We start from the raw sequence: 21,423 nt of genomic DNA, 5'->3' as shown, positions 1-21,423 counted from the left end.
CCCATTTTTACTTTTCCCTGTAATCCTAGCCCTCTGCCATTTGAAAGTGAGCCTTTGTGATGTAAAGGTACACAGACTGGGTGCTTTACTGGAGGAGGTTATAGAATGGAGTGACCTTTTGTTTCTGGGTATGAAAATGTTCCCCAATGATAACATGTAAATAATTCATTTTCAACTCACCTAATCCCTCTCATTCAAGACCAACCCATTCAGATTATTGAGGCAGGATGACAGTAACATTTTATATTTAAAAATTACTCATGAAAAAGCAGAAAACATGCATTATTTCAACTGCATATACTGTAATCTTAAACACATTTTCAATACTTAGAATACTATATATTGCTCAAGACAATACGTTGAAAAAAATTTAAAATTTATCAAACAGATTCCATTAAAGTAAATTTTGCGAGGGGATAGTAGAAAGAGTACAAGTTCAAGGAAAAAACAGTATGGAACTTTTAATGGTTAAAAGAAAGCTTGTTTATAGGACTCTGGGTTGTTTTGATGTATAGTCAAATCAATATTCCATTGGATATTAATAAAAGGGTAACATGACCACATTATTTTAAAATACCGGTACTTAAAATATGACGGAAATTTTATGCTTTCTAATATTATACTTAGAACTAAAAATTTTAGAAGTGAACTGAAATGAGAAACTAGGCTTAAAAGTTATATATCTAATATGCATAAGCATATGTGTGTATGCTTGCTTGAAACAAGGAACAGTGTTTTAAGATGATTTTTGGAGGAGAAAGTGTGTCCTGCAAAGGCCTTTACTGTGAAGTGACTCATCCGTCCCTTTTTTTTTCTTTGTGATTCTTCCAGAACGCTGTGATGACTGGGGACTCGATACCATGAGACAAATCCAAGTATTTGAAGATGAACCCGCTCGAATCAAGTGCCCACTCTTTGAACACTTCCTGAAGTTTAACTACAGCACAGCCCATTCAGCTGGCCTCACTCTGATCTGGTATTGGACTAGGCAGGACCGGGACCTTGAGGAGCCAATTAACTTCCGGCTCCCTGAGAACCGCATTAGTAAGGAGAAGGACGTGCTCTGGTTCCGGCCCACCCTTCTCAACGACACAGGCAACTATACCTGCATGTTGAGGTAACTTAACTCTCAGCAGTAGCTTTTCTTTCTCCTCTTGGAGTCCCAGTCCTTTATTCGGATTAGGAGTGCGCCTCCAAGGCGAGGAGGGAAAGGAACCATTTAGATAGAGAGGCTGAGGAAGAGCTGTCCTGTGCCTCTGAGAACATTTTCCACCAGGGGTTCCTGTGACATCTGTCACAGTGGTCTAAAGTCACCTTGTTTATTCGCTGCTTTTCCACAGCCTCAGAACCCACCAACTCGTGGGGCTCACCTGGAGGCATCCATTTCCTTAGAAATTACACAGGGCAGGGAGTAGGACTTGTTTATGTCTGTTGTTCTTGGCATCTTTCAAAGTGTTTGGCACAATAGAGGCACTCAGAGTGCTTTTTTGGAAGAAGGAATATTTGGGAGACAGTAAATATATTTAGGACAATATTTTTAAGCTTTTCTACCAAAATTCCCTTAAGAAGCAAGTGAGCACCACATCCTGAGGAATCTTACTTAATCTAAAGCAGCTAGCCATTACTGCACAGTGTATCAAATCCATTTTTGTCTTGGACATCTTTGTAAATTGTATGTTTTATCCTCAACGTGCCTATTTTCCTTTTATAACGGATTAGGATTAATGTTTGGTTTGGCAAGTGAAACAAAACAAAAGCAAACAAAAAAGAACTGAGGCGCCAGCAAAGAATAACTATTTTAAGCCTTACTTCTTTGGTTACTTTAGACTTACAGTTTCTTTTTCGCTACCAGGCTGTACTTTTCTAAACTTCCATTTTTTTTCATTGCTGTTCATTGAACATAATTTTCTACAAAATCCTTAACAGGAATATTGTTTTCCAGAAATGCAGCAACAAAATGCCACAGTCCAGATGGCTTACGCAACAGAAATTAATTTTTGCACAATTCTGGAGGCTGGAAGTCTCCGATTAAAGTTGGCAGGGTGGATTTCATCCCCACTGAATCTCTCCTTGACTTCTACATGATCATCCTCTCTCCACATCTTCGTGTAGTCTTGTGGTTGTCTGTGTCTGTGTCCTAATGTTCTCTTCTAAGGACACTGGTAGTAATAGCCTAGGGCCCAGCCTTATGAACTTATTTTACTTAATTATATCTTTAAGGGCCCCATTCCTAAAAACAGTCAAATTCTAAGGCACTGTGCGTTTGAACTGCTCTAGATGAATGTGGGGTAGTGGCGAACGTAGTTCAGGCATAATAAGTAGTAGTCCTGTATCCCTTTTCTCTCATGAATGCTAGCAATTCTCTGATTGAAGACTATAACTATGTCTTGATAACTGTAAGCTATGTTACGATTATATGAAGAGGACTTCTTCTTATCGCTAAAGATGCCTTTGGTCTATGCAGCCTACATAGTCCCTTCTGCTGCTTTCGCCTGACACTGATTTCACCGAAACGGACTCCAGGCTGACATATGAATACTCATGTGCCCTTATCTTAATACGACCTGACATAAGTTAAAACAGATGGCACTGGAACGAGCACCGATGAGCAGGCCGAGAAGCCAGGCCATCGTGCCCGCTCCATCGCTGCTCCCCTGATGAATTTAGGCAAGTCGTGGTCACATCTGGATTTTGCATGTCTTCGTCTGCACCATGAGAACATCGGCCTGCAGGCTCTTTCAGCTCCTTCTCGTCACCGGCAGTTGTTAATCCGTTAGGTATTTCCCAAGTGAACACGAGCGAATCCGTGGGGAGCACTCATTCTCTGTGTTCCCTTTGATTCTGGTCTCTACAGCATATTCTCCCACTTCTGCATCTGTACCTCTTCTGTTTAATTATCCACTGCTTGCTTGAAACTCTTATCCAGTCTTCTGTCATCTTCTTCCATTGCAGGAGTAGAGCTGCTTGAATGGTAATGTCTGCATGTATCTTTAAGTGTTATTTATCAATTTCCAGATGGTCTGTTTTTCAGTTAACTGTCTGCTTATCTTCATCGCTTCAGCAAACCTAGGACTGAAATTGTCTGCTAGGAAGCCTTAAAAACTTCCCATGGCCCTGCAGTGATTCCTAAACTCAAAATAGGCTCCAACAGAGCCATGTAGCTCCCTGACTGGATGTCTTTTAAACTATGAAGTGAGATTCGTCTTCCCATATTTTGCAGTTTATATTTTTGCTCCAGTTATTCACTTTAAGAGTTGCAAAAGCCAGTTCAACCACTGGTCATTGCTTTTGTTAAAATCAGAAGCTGTACCGTAATATTAAGTGAGAATACTCCCTCAATGACTTCTACCTATGGAATCCAAGTGTACCTTCGGTTGGTAGACAGAGATCATACCTGATATTCCCCCTTGCCATGTTCCTATGACTCTCAAAACCTGATTTGTAGCACCTTTCCCCTCCTGTTTGGGAAAGAATGCCCCATCTCTTCCACTGTACTCAGTATTGGTTTATGAGTCATTGAATGTCTACTATGGGTTTGGTCCTGCAGCTAAAAATGAGCAGTAAAGATGGACAGTTAAGACTCGTTGTTCCATTACCTAGGTAGTTATTTTATTATTCTGTGTTTTCTTTTATTATTCTATTTTCCCGACACAGATATATACATACAAGTTTTACATTATTTATCACCTACTAAAAGTTTAGATGCTATACTATATTCAATAAATACAATAAACAAAAATGTGGAACTTAAATTTTACAGAGGATATTGATACATATCTAGAATATAACTACATCATTTCAAAATGTGATCAGTTTAGTCAAATAAATTTCCCTGGTAAATCATGAATGGGAGCCCTAACTGAGACGTGGGGTAGGTAGAAGATAATGGAGATGTGAACTCTCTAGCCAGAAGGAAAACTGCAATTTCCCAGAAGTTTTTTAAATCTAAAAAATTAGAATTTTTTTAATTCTAAGAAAGACTTATGTGTTTATTTTTGCCCTTCATATTTGTTTGGTTTTACAAGGGCTGATAGCAATTTTAAATGGTTGTAGTATAGTTTTCTTTACAATCTTTTTGATTCTTTGGTTTATTCCAGGATTTTCTCATTTGATAATGTGTGTCACCATTTCCACTTTTCCCTGTCTCTACCACGTGGAAAACAAACAGAAAAACAAACAAAAACTTCCAGACATAAGGTTCTTAGGCCAAAACCAAAGACGTTATCACTTACCCTGCAAACAGTTCTTTTCCAAAGGTTGTTTTAACTATTATCAGCTATGCATAAATATTTCATTCTTGCCTTTGCTTTGCTAATACTAATATTGAAAATGGTTTAAGTGAAAAATGTTAAACATATACACACTTTTAGGTGCTTATATAAAGTAAAAGTAGTTTAATACGTTAAGAATAGATAATTTGGGCCAGGGATTTAGCTCAATGGCACTGCACTGTGCCTGTCTTGCCAGCTCATGGTCCTGAGTTTGATCCATGGTACAGAAGGAAAAAAAATAGATAATTTTTAAGAATTCTGTGATGTCAGTTGATATAGGAAATGCTTCCATCATTCATTTGTTTACACAAATGTATACGTATAAATGAGGTAGCAGTTGAGTTTGTTTTAATATGATTGCAATGCTAAATCAAATGCAAAAGAAACTACCTAATCATTGCACATTTCTCTTTTCAGAAATACTACATATTGCAGCAAAGTTGCGTTCCCCCTGGAAGTTGTTCAAAAAGACAGCTGTTTCAAATCCTCCATGAAACTCCCAGTGGAAAAGTTGTATGTAGAAGATGGTATTCAGAAGATCACTTGTCCAAATGTGGATGGCTATTTCCCTTCCACTGTCAAGCCAAATGTCACTTGGTATATGGTAAGCAAATTCGAGCAAATTTTATCCTTTCTAGAATGGCAATAGTTATTTGCTGCATTAAATGTAGAAACTCAGATTGCTTTATCCTCAGTTTTTTTTTTATTTCTTCATTAATAACTTCATACAAATCTTTCACCATTTCATTTGGTACTGTTTAAAAGAAAGAGGTAAAATGTTGCTTTGCCGCAGACCACTGTTTCTTAACTTACACTCACTGGAGTACCCAAACTGAAATATTTCTGCTGACTTCCTGTGGGACACATTTTGAGCAATGTTTTCCAACTTCCACTCACTACTTACAGAAGCCAGAAGATGCTGACTCATCTGGTGAATTTCAGCTCCTTGATGAGTCAGCACTGTCATTTACTATTTGAATGCATTTCCCTGTTTGCCCTCATTTGTGGGCACCATCCGTCTGTGGTCTTTTCCACACCTGAGGGCTTTGGAAAATGTGTAATCAATAAATGAAAGTGTTGGAAGGTGACACTGCTGGCAACAGCACAGCCTCAAATCTCATCGAGTCTCCACGTATGCCAGAGCCAAAACCTCAAGGGCAGTAGTTATAGCAATACTCAATGAGAAGTTATACCCAAGAACTGATATCAACACAGCCATTAACAGCCCTAAGACATCAGTAAATACATTTAGAAAAGGCCTGAAATTATACAACTCATTGCACACTTAGACTGAAGGAAATACATTTTTTTCAGAAATGAAGCTAAACCGAGAACATAACAAATGCAGACAAACACACATAACACATAAAGCTGTAAAGTTAGTAGGACATGAGATGCAGAAAACGTTTACAAACACTACTGAGTGACATTAGAGTGGGTGTAGAAATATCAGGTAGTATGGCTTAAGACAATGAGTAGTACTAGAGTTAAAGACATTTCATAATAATGAAAAGATCATTTCATCAGGAAGACATACAAATACAACGATGTCTTCTAACGATGCAGTACACTACGCCCAAATACACGTAGCAAGAGTTGGCTGAATTCAAGGGCGAAAAGAATTCTACAGTCATGGTGGAAAATTTTGAATCCTCTAAACTGCTACTGACATAATTTAGGAGGAATCGACTTAGAGAGTCTTCTGTTGGCTAAAGATGAGCAATCTGCAATTAGATTTTGAATAAAAAAGTAATTGCAAATAAAGTCGTACTTTATTTCCTCTGCAACTCTGAGGCATGAACATCGGGCTTTCACAGAGGTGTCTGTGAGACAGCTAGTCGGCAGTGCCAAGTGGGTTGTGGTTGCCTGTAGGTGGGTCTGGAGCATAAGAGAAAAATTAGAGCAGGCGATAGAGAATTGTATGCAGCTATATGATAGTTGAAGACCTTGAGAGGAGTAAATAAAGTGAGAAGAGAAGCCAGTTAAGTCAGTCCATGAGATTAATGATAGCATAGAGTATGCAGAAGAGACTGAGGAAAAAAAAAAAAAAACGCGTTACTGATGTAAAACAATTGCCATGGAAAGGCCCCCGAAATATAAGGTGTTCAAAAATGACAATCAGCAAACCATCTTTTTTACCTCTGGTTATAAAACGATTGCTACTGGTGCACATTATATGGCTTTTTATTTCTCTGCCTTTGCCAACTTTTTATCTTTCTTTATCTGTATCTCTGCCTTTGCTTACTGATATCTTTAATCCTAAGATTTCTTCCATCCTGGGAACAAAACCAGTGTTTTCAATAGCTGCATTCTCTGCTGTTGTGAAACAGTAGTGATGTCGCTTTGTGTTCTCTACTTTCTGCACTCATCCTCAAATATCCACTCAGGTACCTCGGCGCCACTGCATCAGGTCTCTCTCTGTTGGGATCCCTTCTTGGACATCGTTTGAATGGTATCTTTTAGTAATACAAGGGTTAAATGTCACATTAATTATAATCGGTTTCAGCAGATTTGTTTTGCTGTTTTCTGAAAGTTGAAAGCTTCTGTATCGAAAGGATGAAGAGGAAATTGATATACATCAGACATTACACCAGTCCTGTACAAGGCAACGTGCCAATATAACTTTATGTGGCATTGTTGACAGTGCTCACCTCAGGGGGGTGTCGTCTTTCAATAGATAAAGAAATGGCGCCTTTGAAGAGGGAATGCTTGTAGTTAACATCTGTTGAACACAGGGATTGTCCTGAGTGCTTTATTTCAGCTTCTTTCTCAACATTCTTACGAAGTAGCTTCTCGTGTTTTCCAAGGAAAACAAGGTAGAGTGCAGTTGAGTGATTTGCCAAAGAGCACAGGGCTGGGAGCCAAGAGTGAATCCTGCATGTTGCTCTCTATTCTTTTCTATAATTTACTCAAAACAGTCAAAATGCAAATGCGACCGTGAGGGATTTCAGGTTAGTTTTATGTGGTTCCAAAACCGGAACTCCCCAGGGCTAACGTGCAGAAGGTCTTTACTTTTAGAGTGCAGGGCGCTGTGAACGGTAGGGGAATCTTTGAATGCATACTAGGCGTTAAACTGAAGTGGGGGACTTGGAAACCTGTGAGTGGCAGGCCCTGGGAAATCAGAGGGGCTCTCACAGAGTGACACTGAAGGGAGCATAAAACCTGATATTTCTATTTCAGAATTGCAGAGGAAATGGGACAGGATTTTGTTTTTCTCCTCTGCATATCTTTACTTCCGCTTCCTCCCCTCTTGTGCCTGGCAGTTTCCCTAATTCAGGAGCCACAATTCACAGTTCTCTAATTCAGCAATCCTGTGAGGTAAATTGATGTTCGGTAAATGTTTGTTGAGTAAGTTCAGGTTTGGTAACTGGCCTAAAAAGCAAATTGCGGTTTGTAAGTGATTTACTGAATTTCGAATAGCTGGTTTGTCAAGGAACCTTTAGAACACAATATGGTTATAAATTGGAGACTGCCTGTTTATGCATCTAGGGACTTCCAAATATATTGCAGTAAAAATAGAGGTAAATGTGATCCTGTTTATTGTTGTCATTTTTATTACTATTATTAGATTTATTTGGAGACCTGGGGTTCAAAATATGGCAGGCCATCTTGACTTTCATATTACTGGATTAATCCTCTATCTCATTGTTATGGTTAGATATTTGAAATTCTGCTTTATAGAAACACTAATAAAAGCTAAAGCAATTTCTCCTTTCCCCTGAGGATCAGAGAAACCACTTTATTGGGTGTTTTGTGTATTACATTTATGACAACTGCTGAAATCCTCTCAACTGCCAGGCAGAAGAATCCATGTCACACTGGTAAAAGTTTACCAATAGCCCACTGTCCTGGTACCCATCGTGATGTTTAAAATTGGTGTCTTACTCACATTTGCAATTCTTACTGTGAAATTAGCCCGATTTGGTCAGATGTTAGATATGTGAGTCTCTCGGAAACAGCGACGCCTTTGCTTTTTTTCTGACAAAATGTCATCAGGAGAGAACACTTCTGATAATGTGCCAGGCCAGGCTTCCTTGTTGGCATAGCGTGGACTGCTGGGAAGTGAGTCCAAGGTTTGTGTAATAGACTTTCTTTTTTAAATGCTTGCCTGAATTTGGCTGGACGGCTTCGATTGCTTCTTGCTCTCATTCCTCTCCCCGTGCTCCCTGCAGAGTGGTTTCTGACCTTTTGCATGAAGGTGACCTGTCACGTTTCCTCTCAGAGTTACCCATACGCCCTTAAACACACCACATGTTACATACTCTTCTAGGGCTTTCAAGGACTCAAGAATTCACCAGTTAAAACTTAAAAGTAGATTCAAATAGGGGCCGGGAATTTAGCTCAGTGGTGCCGCTGCTTGCCCTCACAAGGTCCCAAATTTGAACTCCAGCACCAAAAAATAAAAAATAACATTTTTAAAAAATTTAAAAAGTAAATTCAAATAAATATCTGGTAAGCCCGCAGGCTAAATCAGGCCAAACCACTTGCCCAGTCTGTACTCCGGTAGAACTGAGTTCACACGTCATCTTTGTTCATGGGGTGATTGTATTTATTTCTCTTCCGTGACAGATAGTGCACTCCCTTTTCTCTTTCTGTTCCTTGAATTCCGAGCACATAGAGCACAAAATGGAGCCAATATGTATTTCACTTAGGAATTGATTAAATAATTGAATGAAGTAGACCAGAGTGTAAAATTCCATGGGAACAAATGCCATCTCTGTTCTCACTGGCTGTTATGTCCACAGCTCCTAACAGTGCCTGGCACATTGGAGGGACCTTGTAAATATTTATAGATATGGGAAGACTTAGTTCTGTTTATTGGAAGTGCCTGAGTTATGTAACTCTTCTGAAGCTTCGTGACAAAATATGATGTATTTTATATCAACATAATCTTGGAGGCCTCAGTAGCTATTCCTGACTCTCCAGACCTTGTGTTTTAGTAAAACTCTTTGTATTTTTACTCTCTTTCCTCATCCATTCTAAATCCTCCCCCCGGCCCTATGTTTTGTTTGTTTTGTTTTGTTTTCTCTCATTGAGTTCATTGGTACTTTTTAGGTCTACAGTACAGTTACATTCATCACTGGGATCTTTTTTTGTAATCTGTAATCTCAGTATCCATCCAAGGCACTGTGAGCTTTCTATCCCGTGTCTTGTGCCTTGGCTTCTTTCAAACATATTTTTGATCATGAAACACAAATGTATAGAGCTGCATGTGTTAGACATGGGGTAGATTTCTGATCAGGCAGATCAGGCACTTACGCACTTCCTACTGGCCCATAAGCGGTTACTTTTCTAGGAGAGAAGGAGATTTACTGGAAACAGCACTGTAATAAAGTCACTTAAGTCGAACAAGAAGGGGAAAACACTGAGAGTGCAGGTGAATTCTTCATCCTCATCCCTGTGCTTGGAGTGTTTCTCTCTAATGTTTGCCTTCTTCCCAATTGCTGTGGATGTACTTATCCTTCAAGACCCAGGCCAGGTTTTCTGTCCTCCCCAAGTTTTTCTGGATGTATACTGTTGGACTTTCTTCACACACACACCCCTTCCCCAGTATGCCTTCTGCTTGATGTGTGGCACTAAACTGAATATCTATAGATTCGGAGCCATGAGCTTTGTCCTTTGTGTCTTCACTGAGTTCTTTACATGCTATAGGTTTACTGAAGGGAGACACTTACCTGTAACTTCATCGGGACATCCCCTACCACCAACCTTCGTCTCTCCACGTGCTTTATTTCCACTCAAGGATTTCAGAGTCACTTCCTGCTCTGTTCTTTACATATATGTTGGGGTTGGTTGTCACAGCAACACCTGCGTGGTTGAAAAGTTGGTCTTCTGTTTAACTTCTCTATTTTGAATTCAGAATGAGGAACTGCTGAGTCACCTAGAAAGACCGTTTATCTTATAGTCAGACAAGTAAGTGTTTGTTTCTTTGTAGAAACCCACATACCATTATTCATAACTTATTTTTGGAAATGTTTTCTACTTGAGTATCCACATCTTTGTTCATTTCCATTTTCTTTCTGGATTCCAAACAAATGGTTCTGAAATCATTTATAAGACTCACAGAATTTATTTTTCAGCATTTCTTTATTATGTTTAATAATGTCTTCCACTCAGATGCTGCAGTGTCTACAGACTGAACTGCTTCTAAGAAAACCTGAGAACTAACCAACCAGTATGTCCTAAAATTAAAAGTGTATCAGTGTGCAGATAGTAACTCCTTGCACATATAAACACTTAGAATGTGAAATACTGCCTTTATTTCCATTCTCAAAAGGCTATAGGCCTAATACCTCTGAAAGAGCTATAAAAGATTCCTTTCAGCACATTCTTAAAAAGTGCTGTGGACAAGTTCAGTACTAATAACTGACTTCTCTTCTTGAAAAGTACGGCTTACCAGTTTACCACTAATTGCAGGAATCAGCCTAATTTACACAACAGAGGCCTAGCACACTTAGCACAGAAGTTGGCCTAGGGGTTTGCATAGGTTCAGGGCCTCTGGATAAGATGTGGGAACATAAGAGGTAGAATTAAAAGCAAATCCTACACCTTTAGCCCCTTTCTTCCTATTTCACATTGTCCCTTATATCATTAGGATCTTATGTACTATTATAGTTTATTTACACCAGAGAAATTATTCAGTATTTACACATGTATGACTTACTTATTTCACTTAGGAGTATATCCTCAATATGCATCCATTTTCCTATGAATGAATCTAATTGCTCATTCTTTATGGCTGAGTAATATTTCATTTTATAGAAAAACCACATCTTCTTTATCCAGTTTCCAATTGATGGGCAAATGGGCTGTTTCCAAGTTTTAGCTATTCCAAACTATGCTGCTATAAACATGGGTGCGCATATATCACTGTGATATGATTCTTTTAATTCATTTGGAACAATATCCAGCAGAGTGATAGCTGGGTCAAATGGAACCTGTAGTCCCAGCTCTCTGAGGTATCTCCATATTGATTTCCATAGGGGTTGCACCAGTCCGCACTCCCACCCTAAGTGGGAAGGGTAGGGGAAAGCTAATAAGGGCAAAGCAAAAAATATGAGAAAATGAAAAAAAATGGAAATGAAGTGTTTGTAAAGGGGGAGGGGAGGTGGGATGGAGGGAAGGCAGGGACAAGGGGAAAAAAGATAAAAGCATTGCAAACTTTCTAAATTTGGAGTAAGAACGGGGTGAGGTAACAGTGTACATGTTAATTGTATAATTCGGTATAATTTGTACAGCATCTGCTAGCTCATGGTTAAAGAGGGGTGTTCAGTGTTAGTTAAGCCAGGAGAAGGCCTTTATATAGCTGTCTGGAAAACCGAGCTATAGCTCTGTACTTTTCTATTTAGGATATCTCTGTCTTCTGTGGGTTTGTTTTTTTCTATCTATAAAACCAGAGCATATTCTATTCTGTCTGCTTTACAGGGATTTAAGAGCAGCTAAGCTAACAAATGAAGGGAAAATATCTTTGAACTGTTTAAGTGAAAGGTACCCCAAAATTCAAATAGAGTTCTTTAGCATTCTATATTCGATCTCAACCCAGTCTGATATAAATTCATCATAAGAGTTTAGGCCTTTGTGACTTCAGTCTTTGATAACCTAAGTGTATCGAAATCTTCCCCTGAGGTGACAAGTGTCCAGAAGCATTGCGTATCCAAACAGGAGAAATTGTGTTGAGAAAATATCTCACCCACGCTCACATCACCTTCTCTTTGTGCAGCCAAAGTATAGTGCTAGTCTCAAAAGACATATTTCCGGTGAGAAAGAATTACAAAATGTGTCTCTTGTGGTAACTGTCCAGTTTCAAAATACATGCTCCAGGAATTGAAAAAAAAGAATCTTAAATGTACAAGAATTAGAGTTACACATACGAATACAGGAAAATGAACCTGCCATTCATTAGTAGACCAGTATTTGAAAGGCTTAAAGGACCTTAGAGATAAATTAATCGTTTAAAAGAATGAATTAATGATGTTTAAAAAAAAAACAAAAATTTCTATTAGTAGTATATGTGCTACAGAATAAATTCATTCACTATGGGAAGTTAATATATCCGGCATTTTCATCCTTTTTACTCCCCTTCCCCTCCGCTGGTCTCTTTTGCCTTCCCCAGACAACCTGCCCATCTTCACGAAGTCTGTCTCCCTGTTTCCCGTCATCTATCTTTTATTTTGCTGTTTAAGCAAAGTCTTTTTTTTTTTTTTTGAAAGTAAATGGTCAACATATGTTTTGGTCGCGAGTGAGACACTGAATTCTCCACTGAAATAAAAAATAAAACCACGCGGCCGTTCGATGAGACTCGGAGATCCAAAACAAGGCTCTGATTACTTCGTGTGAGACAATAGAATCTCAAAATTTTTAACATCAACTGAGTTGTGGGAAAGTATGAGACTCAGAAAGACACTCTCAGATCTGCATAAGGCTCCTACAAAGCTTTTCTTATTTAAATTCTGGAGTCTTAAACCACTCAACTGTAAAGATAAACCAGAAGAAAAGGAGAACGGCAAATGACATCTAAATTTGAGCCTGTTTAATCTGACACATGAGTGGGTTACTGAATTAATATAACCAGTGATAACTTTAGAAAAAGGGAAAATAACTGTTTTCGAAAGCAGAGTTTGCAGTCACTCAAAATTTCTCAGTCATCGTTTCAAAACTTTAACCTTGCTTTACGATCAACACAGGGTTCTGGATTTTGAATACTGGATCCTGAGACAGGAAGCCCCTGCTTTGAAAGTCATAGCTTAGCATAGAATTTTAATTTCCCTCTTGCAAAAAAGTTAATGACATTTATTCCACCTTGTAGAAACGTTATCCAGATAATAGACCAAAATAGTCTTGTTAAAAGAGTAGAATAGGACTGGGATTTAGCTCAGTGGTGCCTGCCTTGAAAGTGCAAGATCCTGAGTCTGATCACCAATTAAAAAAAAAAAAGGCAGAATAGATTATTTTGATGTTCTGTGAAAAATTAGGTGCCAGAGTATGTGTGTTTGTGTATTTGCAATGAGTACGGCTAAGGAATAAACATCTTTTCTTCTTCTAGGATTGTTCTTTAATAAAGGATTTTCATAATGTACTGCCTGATGGCATGAACTTGAGCTTTTTCATTCCCTTTACTTCAAATAATGGAAATTACACATGTGTTGTTACATATCCGGAAAATGGACGCGTCTTTAGTTTCACCAGGAGTGTGACTGTAAAGGTGGTGGGTAAGCATGATCTGTTTTATGTACACACAACACAAATACAGTAATCTTATTCTGGCTCTTAATAACTTATTATGCACAGTCTGTCAGCTCTATAAAAAGGGACATATTTTTGTTCATCACGCTATCCTCAGAGCCTTCAGCAATTCCTTGTACAAAGTAAGTATTCAACAACTATTGACTGAACGAGTATAAGAAGGCAGTAAAGCATTTTGGGGAATGAAAAGTGTACCAGGCAGGGCAGTGTTCAGATTATATCACTTCCATTTTAGCTGTGTGACTTTGATCAAGTTCTCCAGGTTGCCTTGTCTGTAGTCTGGAACTAAATTACCTAGTAAATGAGAATATCAGAAGTAATTCACTTATGGGCTACTAGAGTTCCAGGCCAGCAGTGGACATTGAATGAATGGTATTAATATTCTTTTCAAAAATGTGTTTCACCTGGGTTAAGTAATCTGTATCAGTCTGTGTATTGAAACTGCTTTGCTCTTGCTGGTGATATTTTCCAGCAGTTTTCAACTATGGTTTTGCACTGAGGGAACTGTTAGTGAGAAAATGGGAAATAGAAGAGAAAGTCCCTCGGCAGAGTTGGGATTCCCATCAAACCCAGACATCAAAAGAACTGATGTCAGAATATGTGGCTTCTAGGGGCAGGTTATAAACACCGCCATGTCTACCCTGATAACAATAACATAAGCGAGTACGATTTTTCCATACTCATGTTTTACTGAATGGAAATAGTGAGTCCTAGAAACAGGAAGTCATTTGTTTAGAGACACCCCATGAGTTAGAGCAGCAATTCATTGTAAATCCTTGGTCTCTGTTCAGGACTTTTTTTTACTAGTCAGACACCAGATTCAGTGTAAATTACAAGCCAAAAAGGGTTTTAACACAGTGCAAATAAAATATATGAGTCTTCTTAGGAGTTGAAAATCAATGCCAGGATGTTGGACATGACTTCACAGAAGATTATTTAATAAGGCTACATGATTTAACATCATCTCTCTCTTTTTTAAAAATTTTCTATCACAGGTTCTCCAAAAGATGCATCGCCCCCCAATATTATTTCCCCCAACGATCGTGTGATCTATGAGAAAGAACCGGGTAATTATAGCTGTGCCACTGGATTTCACTGAGATTCTCTTAATTACAAAAAGTAAAATGTCATTTAAATTAGCAAAGGACAACAAAGAGCTATTATAACGAAATGCATGAGTTTAAATTGACAGTGCTCTTGGCAAAAACCAAGGCAACTCTAGGGATGAGCTACTTCAGGGATCTCATGGGAGACTTCAGGGTTCTTTGCCTGTCTGTCAGCATCTGTACCTCAGTCTTCCTCTGCTGATCAGTGATTTGTTTGATGTAGACTTGACTTTGCACAGTGCTGTGCTTTGTAGAGACATGAGACTAAGATATCTTTAAGCTTCTGCTCCACTATCAAAGGGCAGAGGGTGGGTCTTGGAGATGGGACTGTGCCTATCATAGAAAAAATTCATATAGCTATTTCACCTGCATGCAGAACACTGTCAGATGTTTTCTATGGTTTCCTGGGTCTCCTGTTAGTTTATATAGTTTTTTTAATCTAGACAAAAATCATCTGTAACTGACCAATGAGAAATAATTATGTTCTTCCAACTCAAAAAGCCTCGCACAGTTAAATGAATAAAGACCAATAGAAAATTTTAGTATTTTCCTTATTGTGTCCCTTACGCTAAATTGAATTTGGACACAGTGAATGGTATAAAAGAGCATTTGTTTAAAGTGGACTAAAGATAATAGAATCAGTGATCAATCTAAGTGGAGCACAGCACTACCAAAAACAGAAAGCCCTAAACCTTAATTGCAAATACGACTTTCCTAGTCTAAAGAAATAGAGAACATAGTAGTTGCCTGCCAACCTGAAACCAACTGAGTTTGTAAGAATCACTGTGGTGTTCTATAGGAATGTGGATGTTCTTCTCACTATCAGGGTTAACTGTTGTGAAACAATGTTAGAGAAAACTGGAAAGACTCAAAAGCCATATATCAGGATGAGGACTAGAATATGACCACTCAGTCAGATAAAGCTAGGTTCTAATTAAGGTGACAACAGTGACTACATGATTTATCATTTAAAGCTAGACACTTCTGAAGAATGAAAGCCTTCAGCATTCATACATAATCAGGAAAGCATGAATAAATAAGACAATTTTTTGGGCCGGGGATTTAGCTCAGCAGTTCCGCCACCTGCCTTGCAAGCACAAGAACCCGAGTTCGATCCCCGGTACCAAAAAATAAAAAATAAAGAGACAATTTTTCTGGGCAAGCTGAGGAGGGAGACCTTATCCAAAAGTCTGGCCTACTATTCATTAACAATTTGACCTAGACATATCCTCTAATGCTTCTAAGTTTCAGCTTTTGCTTTACAAAAAAAAAAGTCTCATAGTGTTTTATTAGGGTTAAATGAGAACATTAAAAGATGTAAACGTTGAGCAGAATTCTCAGTGAGTGCATCGCAGAGACCTGGAGCATCTTTCTGCGATGCTTTGCTTAGAAAGAGATTAAAAGAGAAGAGCAGTCCGTAGAGCTTCCGCACTGAAAAGGATATGGTCAGAGTCTTTTTAAACAACTGCTGCCTTTTTAGAGCGTATTTAGAGTACATTAAAATGGTCATTCCAGAAATTTTCTGTAAAGTTACTGACTTTTTCTTTTTTTTTTGGTGTTGTCCTTTGGTTTGGTTGCTTTTAGAGTGAAGTATGGTATATTACCTATGGTAGTCCACTAGAGAATTAGATCAGTGCAGCCAAGTCACGTGAAAGTTAACAAATGCATGAGTTAACTTCACCTGCTACTTTCTTTTTGCTTTTGTTTTAGGAGAGGAGCTGCTCATCCCCTGTAGAGTCTATTTTAGCTTTATCATGGACTCTCATGACGAGGTTTGGTGGACGATCGATGGAAAAAAGCCTGATGACATCGCGGTCGACATAACCATTAGTGAAAGGTATCATAGTGGTCGTCTGCAAGGAAGTGATAGCTTTTGCCCCTCAATCTAGGAGTGTTTGATATATACTAATCGATGAAAATAAACATTTTGCCTTTCGTTCACATAAATTGTGAAGATTTCCACGTCTTGAATGACTGTATTCCCAACGCTTAGCTACTGCACCGCTATCCAAGAGCCATGTGCCACCTCATGTCTGTTAAAGAATTGAATTAGATGTCCTGAAGCTCTGCCGTAGTTTTCCCCTTTCCAGCAGTTGTCTTAAACCTAGAAAAATTCACACATTCATGATGTGCACTCGGAAGTAGGTGGAACGCCTCCCCTACACGAATGAGAAGGTTACAGTGTAGGGTTGTGAATACATGAGAGAGCAGTTGTCACTCTGTCCCAATCTTGGAGTATGTGCCTATGTTCGTGTGCCTCAGAAAACTGTGTTTAGTTATTATTGCACTGATCATACATTTCCTAATTTTTCCCTCTGTAAATACGTTATCCTGTTTTAAATGTTAACTAAATACCTTTATGTTTTTCAAATTTTATTTTTAAAATGATTAATGATATCACTCACTTATGAAGTAACAGCCTTAGGGCATTTTATTCTAAAATAAACCCGAATTTTTTAAAAGAAAAGTACAAATTTTTAAAGACATAGTATTTCTGTGCTAATGAACCACAACATTACCAAAAAGTGATTGGTTCACTGCAACTGTTAACCAAACTGTTACACGACAATGGAATTCTAAAATCGTAAGCTTTATCATCTGTGTATAGATAGAATTCAAAAGCTGTTTCATAATAGTAAATTCAGACTTTGTGGAGAAATTATAAAATGTTTACTTTGTATTGGATACTTAGCTGCTTGGCTGGTGCGTTTTATAAGAGGTAATGGTAAAGCAGACGTGTTTCTGTATAATGTGGTACACAGGGTGACTTGGATTGGATGGCATACGAAAGTGGAAGAAGGAATTTAGCCAGCTTTAGGAGATTTTGTCAGTTTTGGGGTTCAGTTTAGGAGCTTCTCGAATGATACATTACCAAAATAAGGATTTGGGTAGAAATTAACTGGACAAAAAAAAATGGAAAGACTTCCTGGTATGGGAAACATCACATGCAAAGGCTTAGAGGTTAGAGAAGCAAGACACAAATGTAGCCTTGCCAAAACTGAATTACTTTTTGAGTAAAAGAATTTATTAAAGATGTGGCTGGAGTGTCCAAGGGAGTTACTGATCATTTCAGGAATTCTCATCCTTGCCTTCATCTTCAGTCATAATGAATAATGGTAAATTAACGCCTTTCCTCCTTGCTATGATTGAGACACGTTCTCAGTGTTCATCAGATCAGGAGAGGGAAGCTTAGGGTAAACCAGTCAGTCCTTAACCAGATTTGCAGGACTCATAACAGTAAATCCACTCCAACCCAAACCTGGATGGAGGTAAGCTGTAAGAGCAAAGTTAATTCAAAGGGATTTTAAATCTTGATCTTAGATCCAAAGCACTTGATCTCAAAGCTCACTGAATTTGGGTATATTTATTTTCACAGTTTTCCTGCTCTGAGCCATTTCTTTTCTTTATAGTGTTAGGATTTAGCCATAACCAAAATATTCTGTGTTCAGTATCCAGACTTCTGGAATCACCAAAGTGCAACAGCTGCTACTGCAAGATAATGAGAACACTCTGCACCATCACTTATGAAGCTTTGTTTCTTACCCATACACATATTCAGGCCTCAGAATTATTCAGTAAATGAACACATGCAGCGCACCATGTAGGCATTACTACCTTCCTCTTTTACAAAACATGAGACATGGAAACATTAGTGGTTACTTTGCCCAAAGTAGGGAGCTGTAAATGGGAAAATCTGCACAAAACCCAACTGGGCCTAATCACAGAAGATTCCTTCTAAACCAATACAGCGTCCTGCACCAGACGTGTGAGCAAAAGAGACATTTTGCTTGGAAGAGAGCAGTAGTAAGAAGCCACTATTGGGATTCGCTTTCGGCATTAGGATGTGCAGTCTAGACAGTGAAAGCACCATCGGTGTCTAGCATTGTGTTACAGGCAACGCTGTGTGTAAACACTCTTCTCTCTCCTGGGTTCTGTGGCTGCTTCCTTGTCTGATTCACAGCGTGCAGCCCGTGAGTCTCACAAATGCTTTGATTTTCTTTCCCCTTCCTCTAGTTCAAGTTATTCTAAAACAGAAGACGAAACGAGAACTCAAGTCTTGAGCATCAAGAAAGTAACCTCTGAGGATCTCAGGCGCACCTATGTCTGTCACGCTAGAAATGCCAAAGGAGAGGTTGACAGAGCAGCCACGGTGAAACAGAAAGGTAATGGATGCCCTCGGCAGGTGAATCTGTGAATGCCAAAGGTAGCACAGGGGTGAGTAGGAGAGGAGACATTGAGATCGAGAAGGCTCCTGCACCTAGCACAGTGCCTGACACGTAGCAATGAAGCCAAGTTGAATGAAAACTCATGAGAGAAGGTTTCCAGCTACATGAAGATAAATGCTACTCAGAATCATAGCTTTTGGGGGACTCTCCTGGGAATTGAACTCAGGGCTTTTTGCGTGTTTCACAAGGACTGCTGAGCTATACCCCGCCACACCTTAAAATATTTCTAATCACGTTAATACTTTAGTGCCCAACTGTTGCTTTAAAAAAATCCATATGATCATAATAATGAAGCATAATTCCTACCTAAATCATCATGAAAAATGAAAAGAAAATATTCAAAGCTAGCTACCGAGGATATACTAAACTCGAGAGTCACTTATTCTTAAGTGTGAAGACCCTTTTAGAAATCACTCATGGCAGAGTTCAAGAGTCAAAAATGAGCTTATAACTGACCTAATGCTTTTGGAATTTTCCTGAATAAATAACAGATAATTATGTACCCACTGATATGCTTAAAGTATTATCTATAATAATGAAACACAAATAGCAACCATCTAACTGCATAAAAGGAGTTAAGGTACAGAACACTAGTTCTCAAAAGTATGTTTTTTTAAAAAAAATCATTTTGGACACCCTGTATCAATATTTAAGTAGTTTTATAATGTACTACCAGCCGTAATTCCTAAATTGAAAACTAAACTATGATTTTAAATGTTGTAAAAATGATTTCTGTGTTCATATGACTATATTCTTGCATAATAAATAAAACTTATGAAGCCTTCTTGTGTGAGCTCTTGCTCCAAAACAGACTGTCTACAGATCTCTTTGGGTCTCTCCCCTAACACAGAATCCCAGTCAATCGGTCCCTTTCAGAAAGTTCTTCCATGGTCTGGCAAAAGCGTAAAAGCCATCATCACACTTGCCATCAGGTCATTCAGAATCTTCCTGGATCCTAGAATTTGACAGAGCTTAAAACATTATATCAAACCTGGAAGAAGCCTAGTTCATGATTTGTTACATCTTGCCCTGGGATTGAATCTCCTTTAAAAAGTCGATGAACTGGCAGGATACGTCTGAACATTGTATTACACATGAAAAACAAATGAGCAAGGCCGGAAGTATGTATACCTCTGAAGAAGTCTTGGTTGGTTTGATCAGGATGAGTCTCGCTCCTCAGAGGCATTCTGAAGACTGATGTGCACTGTAGCAGCTTCCCAGGGTCTGTTCCTGAGAACTGTGCTGGCATTGACTACATCCCTGCCCTGTATTTCCCGAACTCTAAAGTTCACAGACTCTGTTGAAATTCTCGTTTCTATGTATCCTAACACATGAAACTGGCAAAGTCATGAAATCTCTCTGAGCGTCAATTTATTGATATTTAAGTAAGCCAAATAATGTCAGTACCTCATCAGGTTGTTTGAAAGTACTCAAAACAGATATCGTGTATCACAATATACATTAAATATTCACTAAATGTTACCCTCACAATTTACACAGTTTTCATAGGGATTATTTCATGAAGGCTTTTATAATCAAATACATACCGTTATGCTCTAGGTTTCACAAAAGCAGTCAAATTTCTCTATCTCAGGAACCCTTAGAGCCTTTGATATGTTAGCATTTGGTAGGAATACCCATGAGGTTTATGATAGGAGGTTGTTTTCAAAGATATTTCACTTAGGAATTCTTATGGATGGAACATCGTGTGGGACACTCGATCTGAGGCATGTATTCTGGGAAGCAGTTATGGGAGATGACATAAATTATTCACTTGTCAAAATAAAAAAATGAAACAAGCAAGTAAAATGTTTTACGTAGCAAGTAAAATGTTTTACGTAGGAGTGAAGCACAAGTCTGCACCAGAGCCTCTTGAGCAACTTCTCCAGCACAGAACTGCTGCTCTGGTGTACTGTGGACCATCTGCAGGGCCTTGAGGGGAGGTGTGGACCCAGAAGGCCAGGTGAATTGTGCTGAGTCAGGTGGTCTTACGACCAGTGGTACAGGAGGGATGGTGGCTTGGTTTGCTTTGCTTCTGGTCTGGGCTAGCTCATGCTGAAATTCAGAGGGTATATCTGAGCTCGTATCCCTTCCTTATATATACTAGCCCTTCCCTGAATTCATTCACAAAACATTCTTGGTACTTCAGTAGAAATGGGAAAAACCTCAGAATACAGAATCAGAGAGATTTACCAATTAAACTTTATTGACAGCACAATTTAGTCAGCTAAAACAAAGTAAAAAAGAACAGGGACTTAATGTAAGCATGTTAACTGTGCAGTTGTTGTATAATATGACAGTGATAAGGATTAAAGGAAGGTGTCTGTTTAACTTACGAGAATCCTCCAGAGCTATTTTAAAGAGGTTCTATTCTTTTTCACTGCCTCTGGGACGTACAGACATTTCAGATGCTATCCTTCCTCACCAGCTTTTGGAGCTATCAAATGTTAAATTTTATCAGTGCTAATACATAAGTAGTGATATCGCATTATTTTACATTTTTCAGATATTAATGATACTGAGCATTTTTTCTTGAACAAACCAGTCATTAATTTTTTTTTTTTTTTTTTTTTTTTT

General features: G+C 38.5%; 1 protein-coding gene across 5 annotated transcripts in view; it reads left to right on the top strand.

Moving 5' to 3' along the window:
* Positions 1 to 21,423, top strand: part of Il1rap (interleukin 1 receptor accessory protein) — a 130,417-nt gene that overhangs the window by 83,139 nt on the left and 25,855 nt on the right. For all 5 annotated transcript variants that reach the window (XM_010624104.3, XM_010624107.2, XM_010624108.3 and 2 more), the window contains exons 3-8: positions 832 to 1,117; positions 4,689 to 4,875; positions 13,315 to 13,480; positions 14,510 to 14,581; positions 16,331 to 16,457; positions 18,635 to 18,783. In XM_010624104.3, coding sequence (XP_010622406.1) covers positions 832 to 1,117; positions 4,689 to 4,875; positions 13,315 to 13,480; positions 14,510 to 14,581; positions 16,331 to 16,457; positions 18,635 to 18,783 — 987 coding nt within the window. The remainder of the gene's footprint in view (positions 1 to 831; positions 1,118 to 4,688; positions 4,876 to 13,314; positions 13,481 to 14,509; positions 14,582 to 16,330; positions 16,458 to 18,634; positions 18,784 to 21,423) is intronic.

The sequence above is a fragment of the Fukomys damarensis genome, unplaced genomic scaffold, assembly GCF_012274545.1.
Source record: "Fukomys damarensis isolate Sample0158 unplaced genomic scaffold, DMR_v1.0_HiC HiC_scaffold_12, whole genome shotgun sequence".
NCBI classification, from domain to species: domain Eukaryota; kingdom Metazoa; phylum Chordata; class Mammalia; order Rodentia; family Bathyergidae; genus Fukomys; species Fukomys damarensis.
Note: the sequence above shows the minus strand (reverse complement) of the source record. Positions and strands in the feature narration are given on the sequence as shown.